General features: G+C 46.3%; 1 protein-coding gene across 42 annotated transcripts in view; it reads left to right on the top strand.

The window, feature by feature from the left end:
• Positions 1–18,365, top strand: part of DLG1 (discs large MAGUK scaffold protein 1) — a 441,560-nt gene that overhangs the window by 389,894 nt on the left and 33,301 nt on the right. For 39 of the 42 annotated variants that reach the window (XM_073358919.2, XM_073358923.2, XM_073358918.2 and 36 more), the window contains one exon: positions 18,231–18,272. The exons of the other annotated variants lie outside the window; for them this stretch is intronic. In XM_073358919.2, coding sequence (XP_073215020.1) covers positions 18,231–18,272 — 42 coding nt within the window. The remainder of the gene's footprint in view (positions 1–18,230; positions 18,273–18,365) is intronic. 42 annotated transcript variants of the gene reach the window in all.

Below are 18,365 nucleotides of genomic sequence, written 5' to 3'. Positions count from 1 at the left end.
AGCCGCCAGCCAAGACATTCCATTAAGGAGGTGCAAGAAATCCAGGACAAGCTGCTACAAATCCTACACTTTTCTTTTTTTTTTTTTGTTGGCTACACCTCTCTTGATTGCTCAAAGAGTTACAGACTTCCAGTTTGAAGGGCCAAATTCTTTGCGGAGAATTCAGATTTTCTCTCCACATCCTGAAGGATTCTCAGACCATGTTACACTCCTTAGGAATCTATACTGTGGGCCAGAAGAGAAGATATACCTCTCAACCGCACAACAGATCACAATCTTCTCCATACCCACCATCTCAGTGCTGTTATGAGCCACAGTGTAAGAGGGCCAGGGCTCAAAAGTGGGAACAGTCTGCACCCCAGTCCATGACCTCTCAAACTGCCTCTTATACGTACTTTTGGTGAGCTGGTCGAGGGCCTGAACAATGATACCTTACAGCATCAGCGGCAATCTATATACCCGGTCACGCCATTCAGAAGTCACCTTACCCTACTTCACAGCAATTAGGACCAGCTCGAGAGCAAAGAGATTGATTTCTAGCCCTGGACCTACAGGGTGCCTAGTTCCATATCTTGATACAATCATTGTACAGGAGATTTCCTACTGCTTACCTTTGGAGCAGGATCATTATCAGTACAGACTGCTCCACACAGGGTATTCTCCAAGGTTCTCTTCATTGTAGTGGCATACTAACCCCGGTACAGTGACTGGACTTTATCAGCACCAACTTGATGCAGTACAAGCAAGAGCGTTCCTCTCACTACCCACATTCACCACCCTAATATGCTGGGGAGCTCATCTACACAACCACAAGGTTCCAAACAAATGGTCTTCCACAGAAATTACCTTCCATATCACCCTTTTGGGGTTAAGGGCTGTTAGGAGTGCCTGTGCATACTCTCTGCTTTTCATCAAAAACAACACACAAAGTCATGAAGGACTTAATGTGACCTGTATGTTTTGTATAAACTGCCAAGGACCTGCCAGATCTCCCTCCCTGTACAAGACAGCACTCAAACTTTGGAATTGATGCACCCATCACAATGTGCTCATCTCAGCTATCTATCTACCAATGATACAGAACATGACAACCGACAGTCTCAGTTGGAATTTTCTCACAACAAGTGTGTACTGAATTCAAAGATGCTTCAAGATATCCGCCCTATGGGGAACCCTGACTATGGATTTCTTCACTACTTAATGGAACAAGAAAGGTCCTTTACTGCTCCAGTGCCGGCCTGGGGAAACATTCCCTGGCAGTTGCCCTCATCTTCCCATGGGACAGGGCCCACTTGTATGTCATTTCCAAGTTTCCTACTCTATCCAAGATTCTGTTGAAAATTCAACGAGACAAAGCGAGAGTTATTCTGATTGCCCTTCTTGACCATGACAAGTATGGCTCCCTTACCTGACACAGATGGCAATATGCCCTTCTATTTCTCTTCAGCCCATTCCTCACCTGCTCTCTCAAAGCAATGGGCTGACCATTCACCCCAACCCGCGGGTCCTCTGCCTCCAGGTTTGGTTCCTTCTTAGTCCCAAGGCTTAGAGGCAGAATGCTCTGACAAGCTGAACGTGTTGCAACACAACCAAAAGTTGACCACTCGACATACTTATCTACAAAATGGAAACGACTCCAAGTTTGTGTCATTCCAAACACACAGACCCAACCTCATCTTTCCTCCCTCTGATTCTGCACTACATTTTAAATACTCACTCAGTTCCCTTAAGGTACATCTCTTGGCAAAAACGGCTTCCCACTTGGTGTTTGCTCCCCACTAATGGGTAGATTCTTCAAGGGCATTGGGAATCTCTTTCTGCATGTGACACCACCCGCTCCAGCCTGGGACTTTAACCTAATTCTCAGAGCTTTGACTAGACCTCCCTCGAGTCCAGGACAAGTTGTTCTCTTACACCTGTCCATGAAGACAGCATTTCTAATTGCCATCACCTCAGCTAGGCACATAGGAGAAATAGCGGCCCTGATGGCACATCCATCATAGAATCATAGAATATCAGGGTTGGAAGGGACCTCAGGAGGTCATCTAGTCCAACCCCCTGCTCAAAGCAGGACCAATCCCCAACTAAATCATTCCAGCCAGGGCTTTGTCAAGCCTGACCTTAAAAACTTCTAAGGAAGGAGATTCCACCACCTCCCTAGGTAACGCATTCCAGTGTTTCACTACCCTCCTTGTGAAAACGTTTTTCCTAATATCTAACCTAAACCTCCCCGACTGCAACTTGAGACCATTACTCCTTGTTCTGTCATCAGCTACCACTGAGAACAGTCTAGATCCATCCTCTCTGGAACCACCTCTCAGGTAGTTGAAAGCAGCTATCAAATCCCCCCTCATTCTTCTCTTCCACAGACTAAACAATCCCAGTTCCCTCAGCCTCTCCTCATAACTCATGTGTTCCAGTCACCTAATCATTTTTGTTGCCCTCTGCTGGGCTCTTTCCACATTCTTTCTGTAGTGGGGGGGCCCAAAACTGGACACAGTACTCCAGATGAGGCCTCACCAATGTCGAATAGAGGGGAACGAACACGTCCCTCGATCTGCTGGCAATGCCCGTACTTATACATCCCAAAATGCAATTGAATTCTTGGCAACAAGGGCACACTGTTGACTCATATCCAGCTTCTCGTCCACTGTAACCCCTAGGTCCTTTTCTGCAGAACTGCTGCCTAGCCATTCGGTCCCCAGTCTGTAGCGGTGCATGGGATTCTTCCATCCTAAGTGCAGGACTCTGCACTTGTCCTTGCTAAACCTCATCAGATTTCTTTTGGCCCAATCCTCTAATTTGTCTATGGCCCTCTATCCTATCCCTACCCTCCAGCGTATCTACCTCTCCTCCCAGTTTAGTGTCATCTGCAAACTTGCTGAGGGTGCAATCCACACCATCCTCCAGATAATTAATGAAGATATTGAACAAAACCAGCCCCAGGACCGACCCTTGGGGCACTCCACTTGATACCGGCTGCCAACTAGACATGGAGCCATTGATCACTACCCGTTGAGCCCGACAATCTAGCCAACTTTCTATCCACTTTATAGGCCATTCATCCAGCTCATACTACTTTAACTTGCTGGCAAGAATACTGTGGGAGACAGTGTCAAAAGCTTTGCTAAATCATAGAATCATAGAATATCAGGGTTGGAAGGGACCTCAGGAGGTCATCTAGTCCAACCCCCTGCTCAAAAGCAGGACCCATACCCAATTAAATCATCCCAGCCAGGGCTTTGTCAAGCCTGACCTTAAAAACTTCTAAGGAAGGAGATTCCACCACCTCCCTAGCAACGCATTCCAGTGTTTCACCACCCTCCTAGTGAAAAAGTTTTTCCTAATATCCAACCTAAACCTCCCCCACTGCAACTTGAGACCATTACTCCTTGTCCTGTCCTCTTCCACCACTGAGAATAGTCTAGAACCATCCTCTTTGGAACCCCCTTTCAGGTAGTTGAAAGCAGCTATCAAATCCCCCCTCATTCTTCTCTTCTGCAGACTAAACAATCCCAGTTCCCTCAGCCTCTCTTCATAACTCATGTGTTCCAGTCCCCTAATCATTTTTGTTGCCCTTCGCTGGACTCTCTCCAATTTATCCACATCCTTCTTGTAGTGTGGGGCCCAAAACTGGACACAGTACTCCAGATGAGGCCTCACCAATGTCAAATAGAGGGGGATGATCACGTCCCTCGATCTGCTCGCTATGCCCCTACTTATACATCCCAAAATGCCATTGGCCTTCTTGGCAACAAGGGCACACTGCTGGCTCATATTCAGCTTCTCGTCCACTGTCACCCCTAGGTCCTTTTCCGCAGAACTGCTGCCTAGCCATTCGGTCCCTAGTCTGTAGCTGTGCATTGGGTTCTTCCGTCCTAAGTGCAGGACCCTGCACTTATCCTTATTGAACCTCATCAGATTTCTTTTGGCCCAATCCTCCAATTTGTCTAGGTCCCTCTGTATCCTATCCCTGCCCTCCAGCGTATCTACCACTCCTCCCAGTTTAGTATCATCCGCAAATTTGCTGAGAGTGCAATCCACACCATCCTCCAGAGCATTTATGAAGATATTGAACAAAACCGGCCCCAGGATTTGATACCGGCTGCCAACTAGACATGGAGCCATTGATCACTACCCGTTGAGCCCGACAATCTAGCCAACTTTCTACCCACCTTATAGTGCATTCATCCAGCCCATACTTCCTTAACTTGCTGACAAGAATACTGTGGGAGACCGTGTCAAAAGCTTTGCTAAAGTCAAGATACAATACATCCACTGCTTTCCCTTCATCCACAGAACCAGTAATCTCATCATAGAAGGTTATTAGATTAGTCAGGCATGACCTTCCCTTGGTGAATCCATGTTGACTGTTCCTGATCACTTTCCTCTCATGTAAGTGCTTCAGGATTGATTCTTTGAGGACCTGCTCCATGATTTTTCCGGGGACTGAAGTGAGGCTGACTGGCCTGTAGTTCCCAGGATCCTCCTTCTTCCCTTTTTTAAAGATTGGCACTACATTAGCCTTTTTCCAGTCATCCGGGACTTCCCCCGTTCGCCACGAGTTTTCAAAGATAATGGCCAATGGCTCTGCAATCACAGCCGCCAGTTCCTTTAGCACTCTCGGATGCAACTCATCCGGCCCCATGGACTTGTGCACGTCCAGTTTTTCTAAATAGTCCCTAACCACCTCTTTCTCCACAGAGGGCTGGCCATCTATTCCCCATGTTGTGATGCCCAGCACAGCAGTCTGGGAGCTGACCTTGTTCGTGAAGACAGAGGCAAAAAAAGCATTGAGTACATTAGCTTTTTCCACATCCTCCGTCACTAGGTTGCCTCCCTCATTCATTAAGGGGCCCACACTTTCCTTGGCTTTCTTCTTGTTGCCAACATACCTGAAGAAACCCTTCTTGTTACTCTTAACATCTCTCGCTAGCTGCAGTTCCAGGTGCGATTTGGCCCTCCTAATTTCATTCCTACATGCCCGGGCAATATTTTTATACTCTTCCCTGGTCATATGTCCAACCTTCCACTTCTTGTAAGCTTCTTTTTATGCTTAAGATCTGCTAGGATTTCACCGTTAAGCCAAGCTGGTCGCCTGCCATACTTACTATTCTTTCGACACATCGGGATGGTTTGTCCTTGTAACCTCAATAAGGATTCTTTAAAATACAGCCAGCTCTGTATTTCTCTCCCAGCAGATATCAGGAAAATTAAAGTCACCCATGAGAACCAGAGCATGCGATCTAGTAGCTTCCGCGAGCTGCCAGAAGAAAGCCTCCTCCACCTCATCCCCCTGGTCCGGTGGTCTATAGCAGACTCCCACCACTACATCACTCCTGTTGCTCACACTTCTAAACTTAATCCAGAGACACTCAGGTTTTTCTGCAGTATCGTACCGGAGCTCTGAGCAGTCATACTGCTCCCTTACATACAGTGCTGCTCCCCCACCTTTTCTGCCCTGCCTGTCCTTCCTGAACAGTTTATAACCATCCATGACAGTACTCCAGTCATGTGAGTTATCCCACCAAGTCTCTGTTATTCCAATCACGTCATAATTCCTTGACGTCACCAGGACCTCCAGTTCTCCCTGCTTGTTTCCAAGGCTTTGTGCATTCGTATATAAGCACTTGAGATAACCTGCTGATCGCCCCTCATTCTCAGTATGAGGCAGGAGCCCTCCCCTCACAGACATTCCTGCCTGTGCTTCCTTCCGGTATCCCACTTTCCCACTTACCTCAGGGCTTTGGTCTCCTTCCCCCGGTGAACCTAGTTTAAAGCCCTCCTCACTAGGTTAGCCAGCCTGCTCGCAAAGATGCTCTTCCCTCTCTTCGTAAGATGGAGCCCGTCTCTGCCCAGCACTCCTCCTTCATGGAACACCATCCCATGGTCAAAGAATCCAAAGTCTTCTCTCCGACACCACCTGCGTAGCCATTCGTTGACTTCCACTATTCGACGGTCCCTACCCAGGCCTTTTCCTTCCACGGGGAGGATGGACGAGAACACCACCTGTGCCTCAAACTCCTTTATCCTTCTTCTCAGAGCCACATAGGCCGCAGTGATCCACTCAAGGTCATTCTTGGCAGTATCATTGGTGCCCATGTGGAGAAGCAGGAAGGAGTAGCGATCCGAGGGCTTGATGAGTCTCGGCAGTCTCTCCGTCACATCGCGAATCTTAGACCCCAGCAAGCAGCAGACTTCTCGGTTTTCCTGGTCAGGGCGGCAGATAGATGATTCAGTCCTCCGGAGTAGAGAGTCCCCGACCACCACCACCCGCCTCCTTCTCTTGGGAGTGGTGGTCGTGGAACCCCCCATCTCAGGACAGCGCATCTCATGCCTTCCAACCAGCGGAGTCTCCTTCTGCTTTCTCCCCCCAGACATATCATCTGGTCCACTCTCCGCAACAGTACCTGTGGAGAGAACATGAAAGCGGTTAGTTACCTGTGTCTGTGTTGCTGGAACCCGGACATTCTCCCTTCTTCTTCTGGAGGTCACATGTTGCCAAGCTTCTTCACTGGCCTCTTGGCTCCGCTGTGCAATCTGCTCTAAATCTTTAGAGCTTTGTGCCCGTAGAAGCATATCCTGACTTTTGTCCAGAAAATCCTCCGTTTCTCATATGCAATGCAGGGTCATTATCTGTTGCTCCAGACCTTCAATCTTCTCTTCCAGTATGGAGACCAGCTTGCACTTTGTACACACAAAGTCGCTTCTGTCCTGTGGAAGAAAGACAAACATGGCACATCCAGTGCAGGTCACAATAGCTGATCCCCTCCCTTCCATATCACCTTCTTACTATGAGCTTCCTCAGAGAAGTTGGCAAGATGTAAGCCTCACTGGGCTCACTCCAGGCGAACTCCCAGGCAAACTCCTGCTGTGTGCTGCTCTGCTGTCCCCCGCTGCTCAGCTGCTTCGCCGCCGCTCAGCTGCTTCGCGAAGCTCTGGCTATTTTTAAACAGCCAGGCTCCCCTGAAAGAAACAAACAAACAGACCGCCCCACTGCCCGCCCCCTGCAGGCTACCAGCCAATCAGACACTCGCTCAGGCTCTCACGCTGCCCTCCCAGCAAACACACGCTCGGATACTTACTCAGCAAACAGGCACTCGGATACTCACCAATCCCAGGCAAACTCCTGCTGTGTGCTGCTGTGCTGTCCCCCGCTGCTCAGCTGGTTCGCCGCCGCTCAGCTGGTAAAGTCAAGGAAGAACACGTCCACCACTTTCCCCTCATCCACAGAGCCAGTTATCTCGTCATAGAAGGCAATTAGATTAGTCAGGCACGACTTGCCCTTGGTGAATCCATACTGACTGTTCCTGATCACTTTCCTCTCCTCTAAGTGCTTCAGAATTGATTCCTTGAGGACCTGCTCCATGATTTTTCCAGGGACTGAGGTGAGGCTGACTGGCCTGTAGTTCCCAGGATCCTCCTTCTTCCCTTTTTTAAAAATGGGCACTACATTAACCTTTTTCCAGTCATCCGGGACTTCCCCGGATCGCCATGAGTTTTCAAAGATAATGGCCAATGGCTCTGCAATCAAATCCACCAACTCCTTTAGCACTCTCGGATGCAGCGCATCCGGCCTCATGGACTTGTGCTCGTCCAGCTTTTCTAAATAGTCCTGAACCACTTCTTTTGCCACAGAGGGCTGGTCATCTCCTCCCCATGCTGTGCTGCCCAGTGCAGTAGTCTGGGAGCTGACCTTGTTCGTGAAGACAGAGGCAAAAAAAGCATTGAGTACATTAGTTTTTTCCACATCCTCTGTCACTAGGTTGCCTCCCTCATTCAATAAGGGGCCCACACTTTCCTTGACTTTCTTGTAGTTGCCAACATACCTGAAGAAACCCTTCTTGTTACTCTTAACATCTCTTGCTAGCTGCAACTCCAGGTGTGATTTGGCCTTCCTGATTTCACTCCTGCATCCCCGAGCAATATTTTTATACTCTTCCCTGGTCATTTGTCCAATCTTCCACTTCTTGCAAGCTTCTTTTTTGTGTTTAAGATCAGCAAGGATTTCACTGTGAAGCCAAGCTGGTCGCCTGCCATATTTACTATTCTTTCCACACATCGGGATGGTTTGTCCCTGTAACCTCAATAAGGATTCTTTAAAATACAGCCAGCTCTCCTGGACTCCTTTCCCGCTCATGTTATTCTCCCAGGGGGTCTTGCCCATCAGTTCCCTGCGGGAGTGAAAGTCTGCTTTTCTGAAGTCCAGGGTCCGTATTTTGCTGCTTTCCTTTCCTCCTTGTGTCAGGATCCTGAACTCGACCATCTTATGGTCACTGCCTCCCAGGTTCCCATCCACTTTTGCTTCCCCTACTAATTCTTCCCAGTTTATGAGCAGCAGGTCAAGAAGAGCTCTGCCCCTAGTTGGTTCCTCCAGCACTTGCACCAGGAAATTGTCTCCTACCCTTTCCAAAAGCTTCCTGGATTGTCTGTGCACCGCTGTATTGCTCTCCCAGCAGATGTCAGGGTGACTGAAGTCTCCCATGAGAACCAGGGCCTGCGATCTAGTAACTTCCATGAGTTGCCGGGAGAAAGCCTCATCCACCTCATCCCCCTGGTCTGGTGGTCTATAACAGACTCCCACCACAACATTACCCTTGTTGCTCACGCTTCTAAACTTAATCCGGAGACACTCAGGTTTTTCTGCAGTTTCATACTTGAGCTCTGAGCAGTCATACTGCTCCCTTACATACAGTGCAACTCCCCCACCTTTTCTGCCCTGCCTGTCCTTCCTGAAGAGTTTATATCCATCCATGACAGTACTTCAGTCATGTGAGTTATCCCACCAAGTCTCTGTTATTCCAATCACATCATAATTCCTTGACTGTGCCAGGACTTCCAGTTCTCCCTGCTTGTTTCCCAAGCTTCTTGCATTTGTGTATAGGCACTTGAGATAACTTGCTGATTGTCCCTCTTTCTCAGTATGAGGCAGGACCCCTGCCCTCTCGCGCGCTCCTGCTCGTGCTTCCTCCCGGTATCCCACTTCCCCACTTACCTCAGGGCTTTGGTCTCCTTCCCCTGGTGAACCTAGTTTAAAGCTCTCCTCACTAAGTTAGCCAGCCTGCTTGTGAAGATGCTCTTCCCTCTCTTCATTAGGTGGAACCCATCTCTGCCTAGCACTCCTCCTTCTTGGAACACCATCCCATGGTCAAAGAATCCAAAGCCTTCTCTCCGACACCACCTGCGTAGCCATTTGTTGACTTCAATGATTCGACTGTCTCTACCCAGGCCTTTTCATTCACAGCCTTTTTTTTTTTCCCCAGACAAAGTAACTCTAAGGCCATATCCCAAGTTTCTCCCTACTTTCTCTGCACTTTCCATATTAACAGATCTATCTCCCTGTTTTTTCCCAAAACCACATTGTAGCAACTGGGAGACAATTGTGCATATGCTAGATATTAGAAGGACATTAACATTCTACTTGGACGGGACTAAGGACTTCAGGAAATCCCCTAAACTCTTCCTTTCGTCCACAAAAAGATCCAAAAGCTCTGTGATATCGGCTCAGAGACTATCCACATGGGTCTCTAGTTGCATTAATCACTTATCAAGGACGCAACTTGCTTCTGTCCAGAGTCCATACGCACTCCACGAGATCAGTTTCTACCTCAATCACATTCTGTAGGGATACTCCTACCTCAGCAATCTATAGAGCAACGACTTGGGCCTCTGACCATACTTTCACAGAACATTATGTGATCACTGAAGATTTGGCTGCTGACACCATCTTTGACTCCACAGTACTTTCTGTAGTAAAAGACTCCTCTCCTAAGTCCCAGCCTTCAGTGGTGGGTACTGCTCAGGAGTCACCTACTGTGGAGCACCCACAGGGACACTACTTGAAGAAGAAGAGGAAGTTACTCACCTTGTACAATAACGACGGTTCTTCGAGATGTGTGTCCCTATGGGTGCTCCACAACCCGCCCTCCTCCCCTCTACTTCGAAGTTCTCTATAGGGCTCTGTGGTAGAGAAGGAAGTGAGGGGGGTTCGCCTGTGCAGTGCTAAATAGCCTCGAGGCAGACCATGAGGGTGGGAGAGCACATGTGTGGGCTCAATGGGACACTGCTATCAAAAGTCTCCAATTAGAGGTGCCGGGGCACACAGACACCTACTGTGGAGCCACCCATAGGGACACCCATCTCAAAAAAACATAGTTACTGCACAAGTTGAGTAACTTCCTCTTCATCCAAAATTGCACTCCCCATCAATGATACCATAATCTAGCCAGCAGAAAAATATTAGGCAGACCCCCACAACCATACCACCTACAAGGGAAAGAGCTGACAGGAACTACTTTGTACCAGCTACAGAGATGGACTTTCTCTTCACCCTAGCTCTCTGGTGGTGGAAGCTGCCAACCATCACAGCAAACAACCCGAATTCTGGTCCACTCACCAAGACAAAACACAAATGCTTAGACCTTTTTGGTTCATGTACTCATCGACAACACTCCAATTCTGGGTCACCAATTTCTCAGCCCTTCTTGCAAGGTACGACTTTGACAACTACAGTAAACTACAAGAATTCCTTGAGATTCTATCAAAGGAAAACGCCCCCAGTTCGCTGCCATCATGAACAAGGGACAATTAATTGCCCGTACTGCTTTACAGGTCTCGATGGGTATAGCAGACACTGCTGCAAGAATGACGGCCACAGCTATCGTAATGCGGAGGGACTCATGGTTACAGTCATCCAATATTCCAAAAGAGCTCCAACTCAAGGTGGAGGATCTCCCTTTCAATCAGGAGAAGCTCTTCTCTGCAAAAATGGACGATGTCCTTCACATTGTACAGGATTCTCAGGCCACCCTGCACACTTCAGGCCTAATAAGTGACCTGATAAGCAACGCTGGTACACACCATATCAAAAGGGCAGAGACACCTCTTTCCATTGCCCACAACAACAGTAATTTGACCAGAATAGAAATAAACAACGCTCACAAAGACGTAGGGCCCCTCAAACTCAGTCCTTGTCCTCACAACCATCTACTACCAAGCCACAGTTTTAAAGTCTTCGGTGAGGGTCTGAATGACATCCCCCACAATACTGTGCTGTCAAATACTCCTACCAAACCTTTTGGCCACCACCTGCACCTGTTGTACCATGCTTGGGCACCAATAACAATGAACCAATGGGTACTGGAGATTATAAAATAGAGTTGTACCATCTCCTTCCTCTCCTTACCCCCTACCCTATCACCTTCTCCGTCCCTCTTCAGGGACCCTTCTCACGAGCACCTTTTACAACAGGAAATGAACCATGTCCTACAATTGGGTGCTGTGGAGCAAGTTCCAACTCAATAAAAAGGGAAGGGTTTTTACTCCCATTATTTTCTCATCAAAAAGAAAAATGACAGATGGAGGCCCTCTTAGATCTTTGGAAACTCAACAAATTTGTGCAGAATCAGAGAGATTCAAAATTGTCACACTGGCCACAATTATTCCAGCGCTAGATAAGCAGGACTGGTTTTCAGCCCTCGACCTCCAAAACGCTTATTTTCATATTACAGGCAATTTTTAAGATTTGCGGTAGGGCTCAACCATTACTAATACAGAATAGTACCTTTTCGCCTTTCCACTGCCCTTCCAGTTTTTTTCAAAAACCCTCACAGTAATGGTGGCCCACTTATGAAGGAGAGGAGTGATGATCTTCCCATACCTAGACAATTGTCTACTGAAAGGTACAACTCAGGAAGAAGCGACACACATGGTGCAGACAATCATTGAACTGTTCCAGACACTAGGGTTGCAGATAAATATACAGAAAACTACACTAATCCCGGTGTAACAACTGGAATTCATCAGGTCCTATCTTGATTCCACATAGGAGAGGGCACTGTTGCAACAGTCACCAGCAGCCCTCAAATATCTGCCAGAACCTACCTACAACTATTAGGTCATATGGCAGCTACGATGTTCGTAGTCAGACACATGATATTACATATGCATTGCCTACATAGCTGGCTGAGCACTGTGTACACTCCCAGTAAACATTGTCTAAACAAAAGAGTGACAGTATCCTCAAAGGTCATTGTGTCACTAAAGTGGTGGACAAAACCAGAAAACATCTGCACAAGGATCCCTTTCCAACTGGATCCTCTGTCACTAATCATCACGACCGACGTGTCGTTGATAGGCTGGGGTGCTCTCTTAAACAAGCACACCATACAAGGAAAGTGGTCAGCGATGGAAACTCAGCTCCACATCAATCTTCTGGAGCTCTGAGTGGCATGCAGTGTGTGCAGGCACTTCCTCCCAATCATACAGAATGAATCGATCTGCATACTGACCCACAACATAGCATGCATGTTCTATATCAATCGCCAAGGTGGAGCTCGCTCCCATTCACTCTGCACCAAGGCCCTGAAATTGTGGAACTTTCACTACTACATAACCATCTTAGCTTCCGGGGTGTCAGAATATGACAGCAGACATGTTAAGCAGACACTTCTCCAAGGAACAAGAATGGGAAATACATGACAGTGTCCTCAAATCGACATTCCAATAATGGGGCTATCCATCTGTAGACCAGTTTGCATCAGCAACAAACCACAAATGCCCACTTTTCTACTCCAGGGCAGGACTAGCACCCAAGTCACTAGGGGATGCCTTCCTTATCTCATGGGACACATCACTCATGTATGCATTCCCACCGATAACTCTAATCTCACAAGTCATTGTGGGGTGGGGGAGTAGCACTGTATTTAAGGGAGCAGTCTGACTGCTCAGAGCTCTGGTACGATACTGCAGAAAAACCTGAGTGTCTCTGGATTAAGTTTAGAAGTGTGAGCAACAGCAGTGATGTAGTGGTGGGAGTCTGCTATAGACCACCGGACCAGGGGGATGAGGTGGATGAGGCTTTCTTCCGGCAGCTCGCAGAAGCTACTAGATCGCATGCCCTGGTTCTCATGGGTGACTTTAATTTTCCTGATATCTGCTGGGAGAGCAGTACAGCGGTGCATAGACAATCCAGGAAGTTTTTGGAAAGCGTAGGGGACAATTTCCTGGTGCAAGTGCTAAAGGAGCCAACTAGGGGGGGAGCTTTTCTTGACCTGCTGCTCACAAACCGGGAAGAATTAGTAGGGGAAGCAAAAGTGGATGGGAATCTGGGAGGCAGTGACCATGAGTTGGTTGAGTTCAGGATCCTGACACAGGGAAGAAAGGTAAGCAGCAGCATACGGACCCTGGACTTCAGGAAAGCAGACTTCGACTCCCTCAGGGAACGGATGGCCAGGATCCCCTGGGGGACTAACATGAAGGGGAAAGGAGTCCAGGAGAGCTGGCTGTATTTCAAGGAATCCCTGTTGAGGTTACAGGGACAAACCATCCCGATGTGTCGAAAGAATAGTAAATATGGCAAGCGACCAGCTTGGCTTAACGGTGAAATCCTAGCGGATCTTAAACATAAAAAAGAAGCTTACAAGAAGTGGAAGGTTGGACATATGACCAGGGAAGAGTATAAAAATATTGCTCGGGCACGTAGGAATGTAGGAGGGCCAAATCGCACCTGGAGCTGCAGCTAGCGAGAGATGTTAAGAGTAACAAGAAGGGTTTCTTCAGGTATGTTGGCAACAAGAAGAAAGCCAAGGAAAGTGTGGGCCCCTTAATGAATGAGGGAGGCAACCTAGTGACGGAGGATGTGGAAAAAGCTAATGTACTCAATGCTTTTTTTGCCTCTGTCTTCACGAACAAGGTCAGCTCCCAGACTGCTGTGCTGGGCATCACAACATGGGGAATAGATGGCCAGCCCTCTGTGGAGAAAGAGGTGGTTAGGGACTATTTAGAAAAACTGGACGTGCACAAGTCCATGGGGCCGGATGAGTTGCATCCGAGAGTGCTAAAGGAACTGGCGGCTGTGATTGCAGAGCCATTGGCCATTATCTTTGAAAACTCGTGGCGAATGGGGGAAGTCCCGGATGACTGGAAAAAGGCTAATGTAGTGCCAATCTTTAAAAAAGGGAAGAAGGAGGATCCTGGGAACTACAGGCCAGTCAGCCTCACTTCAGTTCCCGGAAAAATCATGGAGCAGGTCCTCAAGGAATCAATCCTGAAGCACTTACATGAGAGGAAAGTGATCAGGAACAGTCAGCATGGATTCACCAAGGGAAGGTCATGCCTGACTAATCTAATCGCCTTCTATGATGAGATTACTGGTTCTGTGGATGAAGGGAAAGCAGTGGATGTATTGTATCTTGACTTTAGCAAAGCTTTTGACACGGTCTCCCACAGTATTCTTGTCAGCAAGTTAAGGAAGTATGGGCTGGATGAATGCACCATAAGGTGGGTAGAAAGTTGGCTAGATTGTCAGGCTCAACGGGTACTGATCAATGGCTCCATCTCTAGTTGGCAGCCGGTGTCAAGTGGAGTGCCCCAGGGGTCGGTCCTGGGGCTGGTTTTGTTCAATATCTTCATAAATGCTCTGGAGGATGGTGTGGATTGCACACTCAGCAAATTTGCGGATGATACTAAACTGGGAGGAATGGTAGATACACTGGAGGGCAGGGATAGGATACAGAGGGACCTAGACAAATTGGAGGATTGGGCCAAAAGAAATCTGATGAGGTTCAATAAGGATAAGTGCAGAGTCCTGCACTTAGGACGGAAGAATCCAGTGCACAGCTACAGACTAGGGACCGAATGGCTAGGCAGCAGTTCTGCAGAAAAGGACCTAGGGGTGACAGTGGACGAGAAGCTGGATATGAGCCATCAGTGTGCCCTTGTTGCCAAGAAGGCCAATGGCATTTTGGGATGTATAAGTAGGGGCATAGCGAGCAGATCGAGGGATGTGATCGTCCCCCTCTATTTGACATTGGTGAGGCCTCATCTGGAGTACTGTGTCCAGTTTTGGGCCCCACACTACAAGAAGGATGTGGATAAATTGGAGAGAGTCCAGCGAAGGGCAACAAAAATTATTAGGGGTCTGGAACACATGAGTTATGAGGAGAGGCTGAGGGAACTGGGATTGTTTAGTCTGCAGAAGAGAAGAATGAGGGGGGATTTGATAGCTGCTTTCAACTACCTGAGAGGTAGTTCCAGAGAGGATGGTTCTAGACTATTCTCAGTGGTGGAAGAGGACAGGACAAGGAGTAATGGTCTCAAGTTGCAGTGGGGGAGGTTCAGGTTGGATATTAGGAAAAAAATTTTCACTAGGAGGGTGGTGAAACACTGGAATGCGTTGCCTAGGGAGGTGGTAGAATCTCCTTCCTTAGAGGTTTTTAAGGTCAGGCTTGACAAAGCCCTGGCTGGGATGATTTAATTGGGTATGGGTCCTGCTTTTGAGCAGGGGGTTGGACTAGATGACCTCCTGAGGTCCCTTCCAACCCTGATATTCTATGATTCATTCACAAGATAAGGAACTACAAGGCCCATGTCATACTGATTGTTCCAACGTGGCCAAGACAAACTAGGTTCCCTTACGAACTAGGTTCCTGTTGCACCTGGAAGTATGTGCTCTATGAGCTCTTCCCCTGCTGGTGGATCTCCTCTCACAGAACGGAGATCGGACTCTCCACCCAAATCCAGAGAAACTTCACCTCAAAGCATAGAATCATAGAATATCAGGGTTGGAAGGGACCTCAGGAGATCATCTAGTCCAACCCCCTGCTCAAAGCAGGACCGATCCCCAACTAAATCATCCCATGGCTCCTACGTGGTTCCAACACGACAAATTAGCATGTACAGAATGAGTGAAACATATTCTTAAATAGCAGATGATCCACCGCTCTCTACGCAAAAGAATAAATTGACACAAATCTAACATCAGGAATTACATTCAAAAACCAGTAGGAGATCACTTCAACCTCCCTGGTCACTCAATAAGAGACTTAAAAGTGGCAATTCTTCAACAAAAAAACTTCAAAAACAGACTCCAACGTGAAACTGCAGAACTGGAATTAATTTGCAAACAGGACACCATCAAATTAGGCCTGAATAAAGACTGGGAGTGGATGAGTCATTACAAAACCTATTTTCCCAATACTAATTTCCCCCTACTGTTACTCACACCTTCTTGTCAACTATTAGAAATGGGCCACCCTCATCATTTTTGTAGTGGTAATTTTTCCTCCCTTGGTATTCTACTATTAATTGAATTGTCTCGTTAGACTGACCCTGCACCTGGTAAGGCAACGCCCATCTTTTCATGTACTATGTATAAATATACCTGCTACTGTATTTTCCACTCCATGCATCTGATGAAGTGGGCTGTAGCCCACGAAAGCTTATGCCCAAATAAGTTTGTTAGTCTAAGGTGCCACAAGGACTTCTCATTTGTTTTCACCACAAGGTGGAGGGAACATCAGTCTTTGCTCATCCAATCACAGACGCTTCCTTACTGGTGTACAAAACATGTACTGAGAAGTCCAACAACCTACAACCCCATGGGACTTGAACCTGGTACTTCACCAGCGCAATTGTGCACTGATAGCAGAACCCCCTTACTCTGTGTTCACTAAAGATAAGGTCACGCTGCGACCACATCCAAATTTTTTGCCTAAGGTATCAACATCTTTCTGTTTAAGCCAACCCATACACCTTCCCTTGTTTTACCCAAAACCACATGGGACCTCACAAGAGGTCATCCTACATAGACTCGATGTCAGACGAGACTTAGCATTTTACTTAGGAAGAACCAAACCCTTCTGGAAATCTTCAAGACTATTTATTTCCACAACAGAATGCTCCAAGGGATGTGCAATATCAACCCAGAGACTATCTAAATGGACCTCTATTTGTATCCAACTCTGCTGTCAACTGCATAACAAGGAACACCTACCAGGGATCTGATCCCACTCTGCACATGCCATTGCTACATTTATAGCCTTCCTGAACAATATTCCTGTGATAGATATGGGCCTCAGAGCATACGTTTGCAAAACACTATGCTATCACTCAATCCTCTAGGTCAGATGCTCTATTGAAAACATTAATCAGGTTATCTGTCATGCTGTGCATAACTTTTATTATATTTGCTAAATCACTGAAAGCTTATTTATATTTCAACCATGGATTCCCTCCTTCATAATCCACTTTCTTTATGATCTTGGAGTGAAGGAGCCATGCTGCATTTGTGAGATCACAAATACTCTCCATGACAACAAGCTTGCAAGTACAGGCTTAGTAATTCACTGTAGGATGAGAAGCTGAGCTGGGAAGGGAATGAGAAAATTCTTATTAAAACATGTATATTATTCTTTAAGACATAAAGAGAACACAGAAAAAGCCTACCCATGTAAACTTCCATCTTCTGTTTTGATCTGAAAGTGTATCAAAAGCTGATTTATATACCCTTTATGCATTCTCTAAATGGCAAGCATTTTAATATTGTGATCATTATAAGTAATTGCAAAAGTTGTCGACAAAATAAAGGTAAATATTCATCTAAGTTAAATGTCAGTTTAATATTTCAGTACATCCTTCACCTGTGTTAATAAACTGTTGCTGTGCTTAAGTCTCTAAAATGGAAAGCAAAGTATATTTCACTTTTAAACAACATATAGCATAGAAACTTTCACATCTGGTAAATCAGTCATTTTTAATTAAGATAAACCACACAACACATTTTTATTAAGATAAACAACCCATAAAATGGGTTGGTTATTATGTGAAAAGCGTGAGTTCCACATTGATACTCAGCACAAGACTGTTACGTTCTTCAAAGCAAAACAGAAAACAAAGTAGATCTTAATTCTGCAGTGCACCTCAGATAAATTATAAATGGTTAATTAACATAGCATAAAAAATAAAGTACTACTGAACTAATTGCTATATTCAGTGTATACTCCATTATTTTCTGCTGCTAGACTCTCCGTGCAGATTAGTGACATGTCTCTAGAGTGCATCCTACATTAGTAACAAGCTTGGACAATAACATACCTTAAAGATAGGGTCCTTCAGCTTTTGCACAGCAAAAATTCCTCATGAGGTAAATGCACAAGGATTGCAGGACTGGGCATGAAACATGGATTTATATTTTTTTCATAGTCTTACTTTTATGTGAACAATGTTTAATGGTTTCCTTTTTATTACTACAGTTCTTTTTGTGTAATATTGAGCTAAATGATTAGAGCTATCAGAAATACCTTAAGACTTTTATATGCATTATCTATGGGTCTCATATCCTTGATCAGTGTCAGTATTGTCTTTCATCTTGATTATGTTTGTCAGTTTTTCTTTTGAACCCCCATCATTTAGTGTGTTTTCATTATTTTTCCATTCTGTTGCAATTTCAGAACATGTAACTTCTAATGCCAGCGATAGTGAAAGTAGTTACCGTAAGTGTTATAAGTTCCTTCTTTATTTTGAATCCTTGTTACTACCTTTAAGTTTGGGTTTGTCTGGGTATTTTTTTCCAGATATTCACGTGA

This window comes from Lepidochelys kempii, chromosome 9, assembly GCF_965140285.1.
Source record: "Lepidochelys kempii isolate rLepKem1 chromosome 9, rLepKem1.hap1, whole genome shotgun sequence".
Lineage (NCBI taxonomy): Eukaryota > Metazoa > Chordata > Testudines > Cheloniidae > Lepidochelys > Lepidochelys kempii.
The sequence above is the reverse complement of the archived record's forward strand: the minus strand, read 5'-3'. Positions and strand labels throughout refer to the sequence as shown.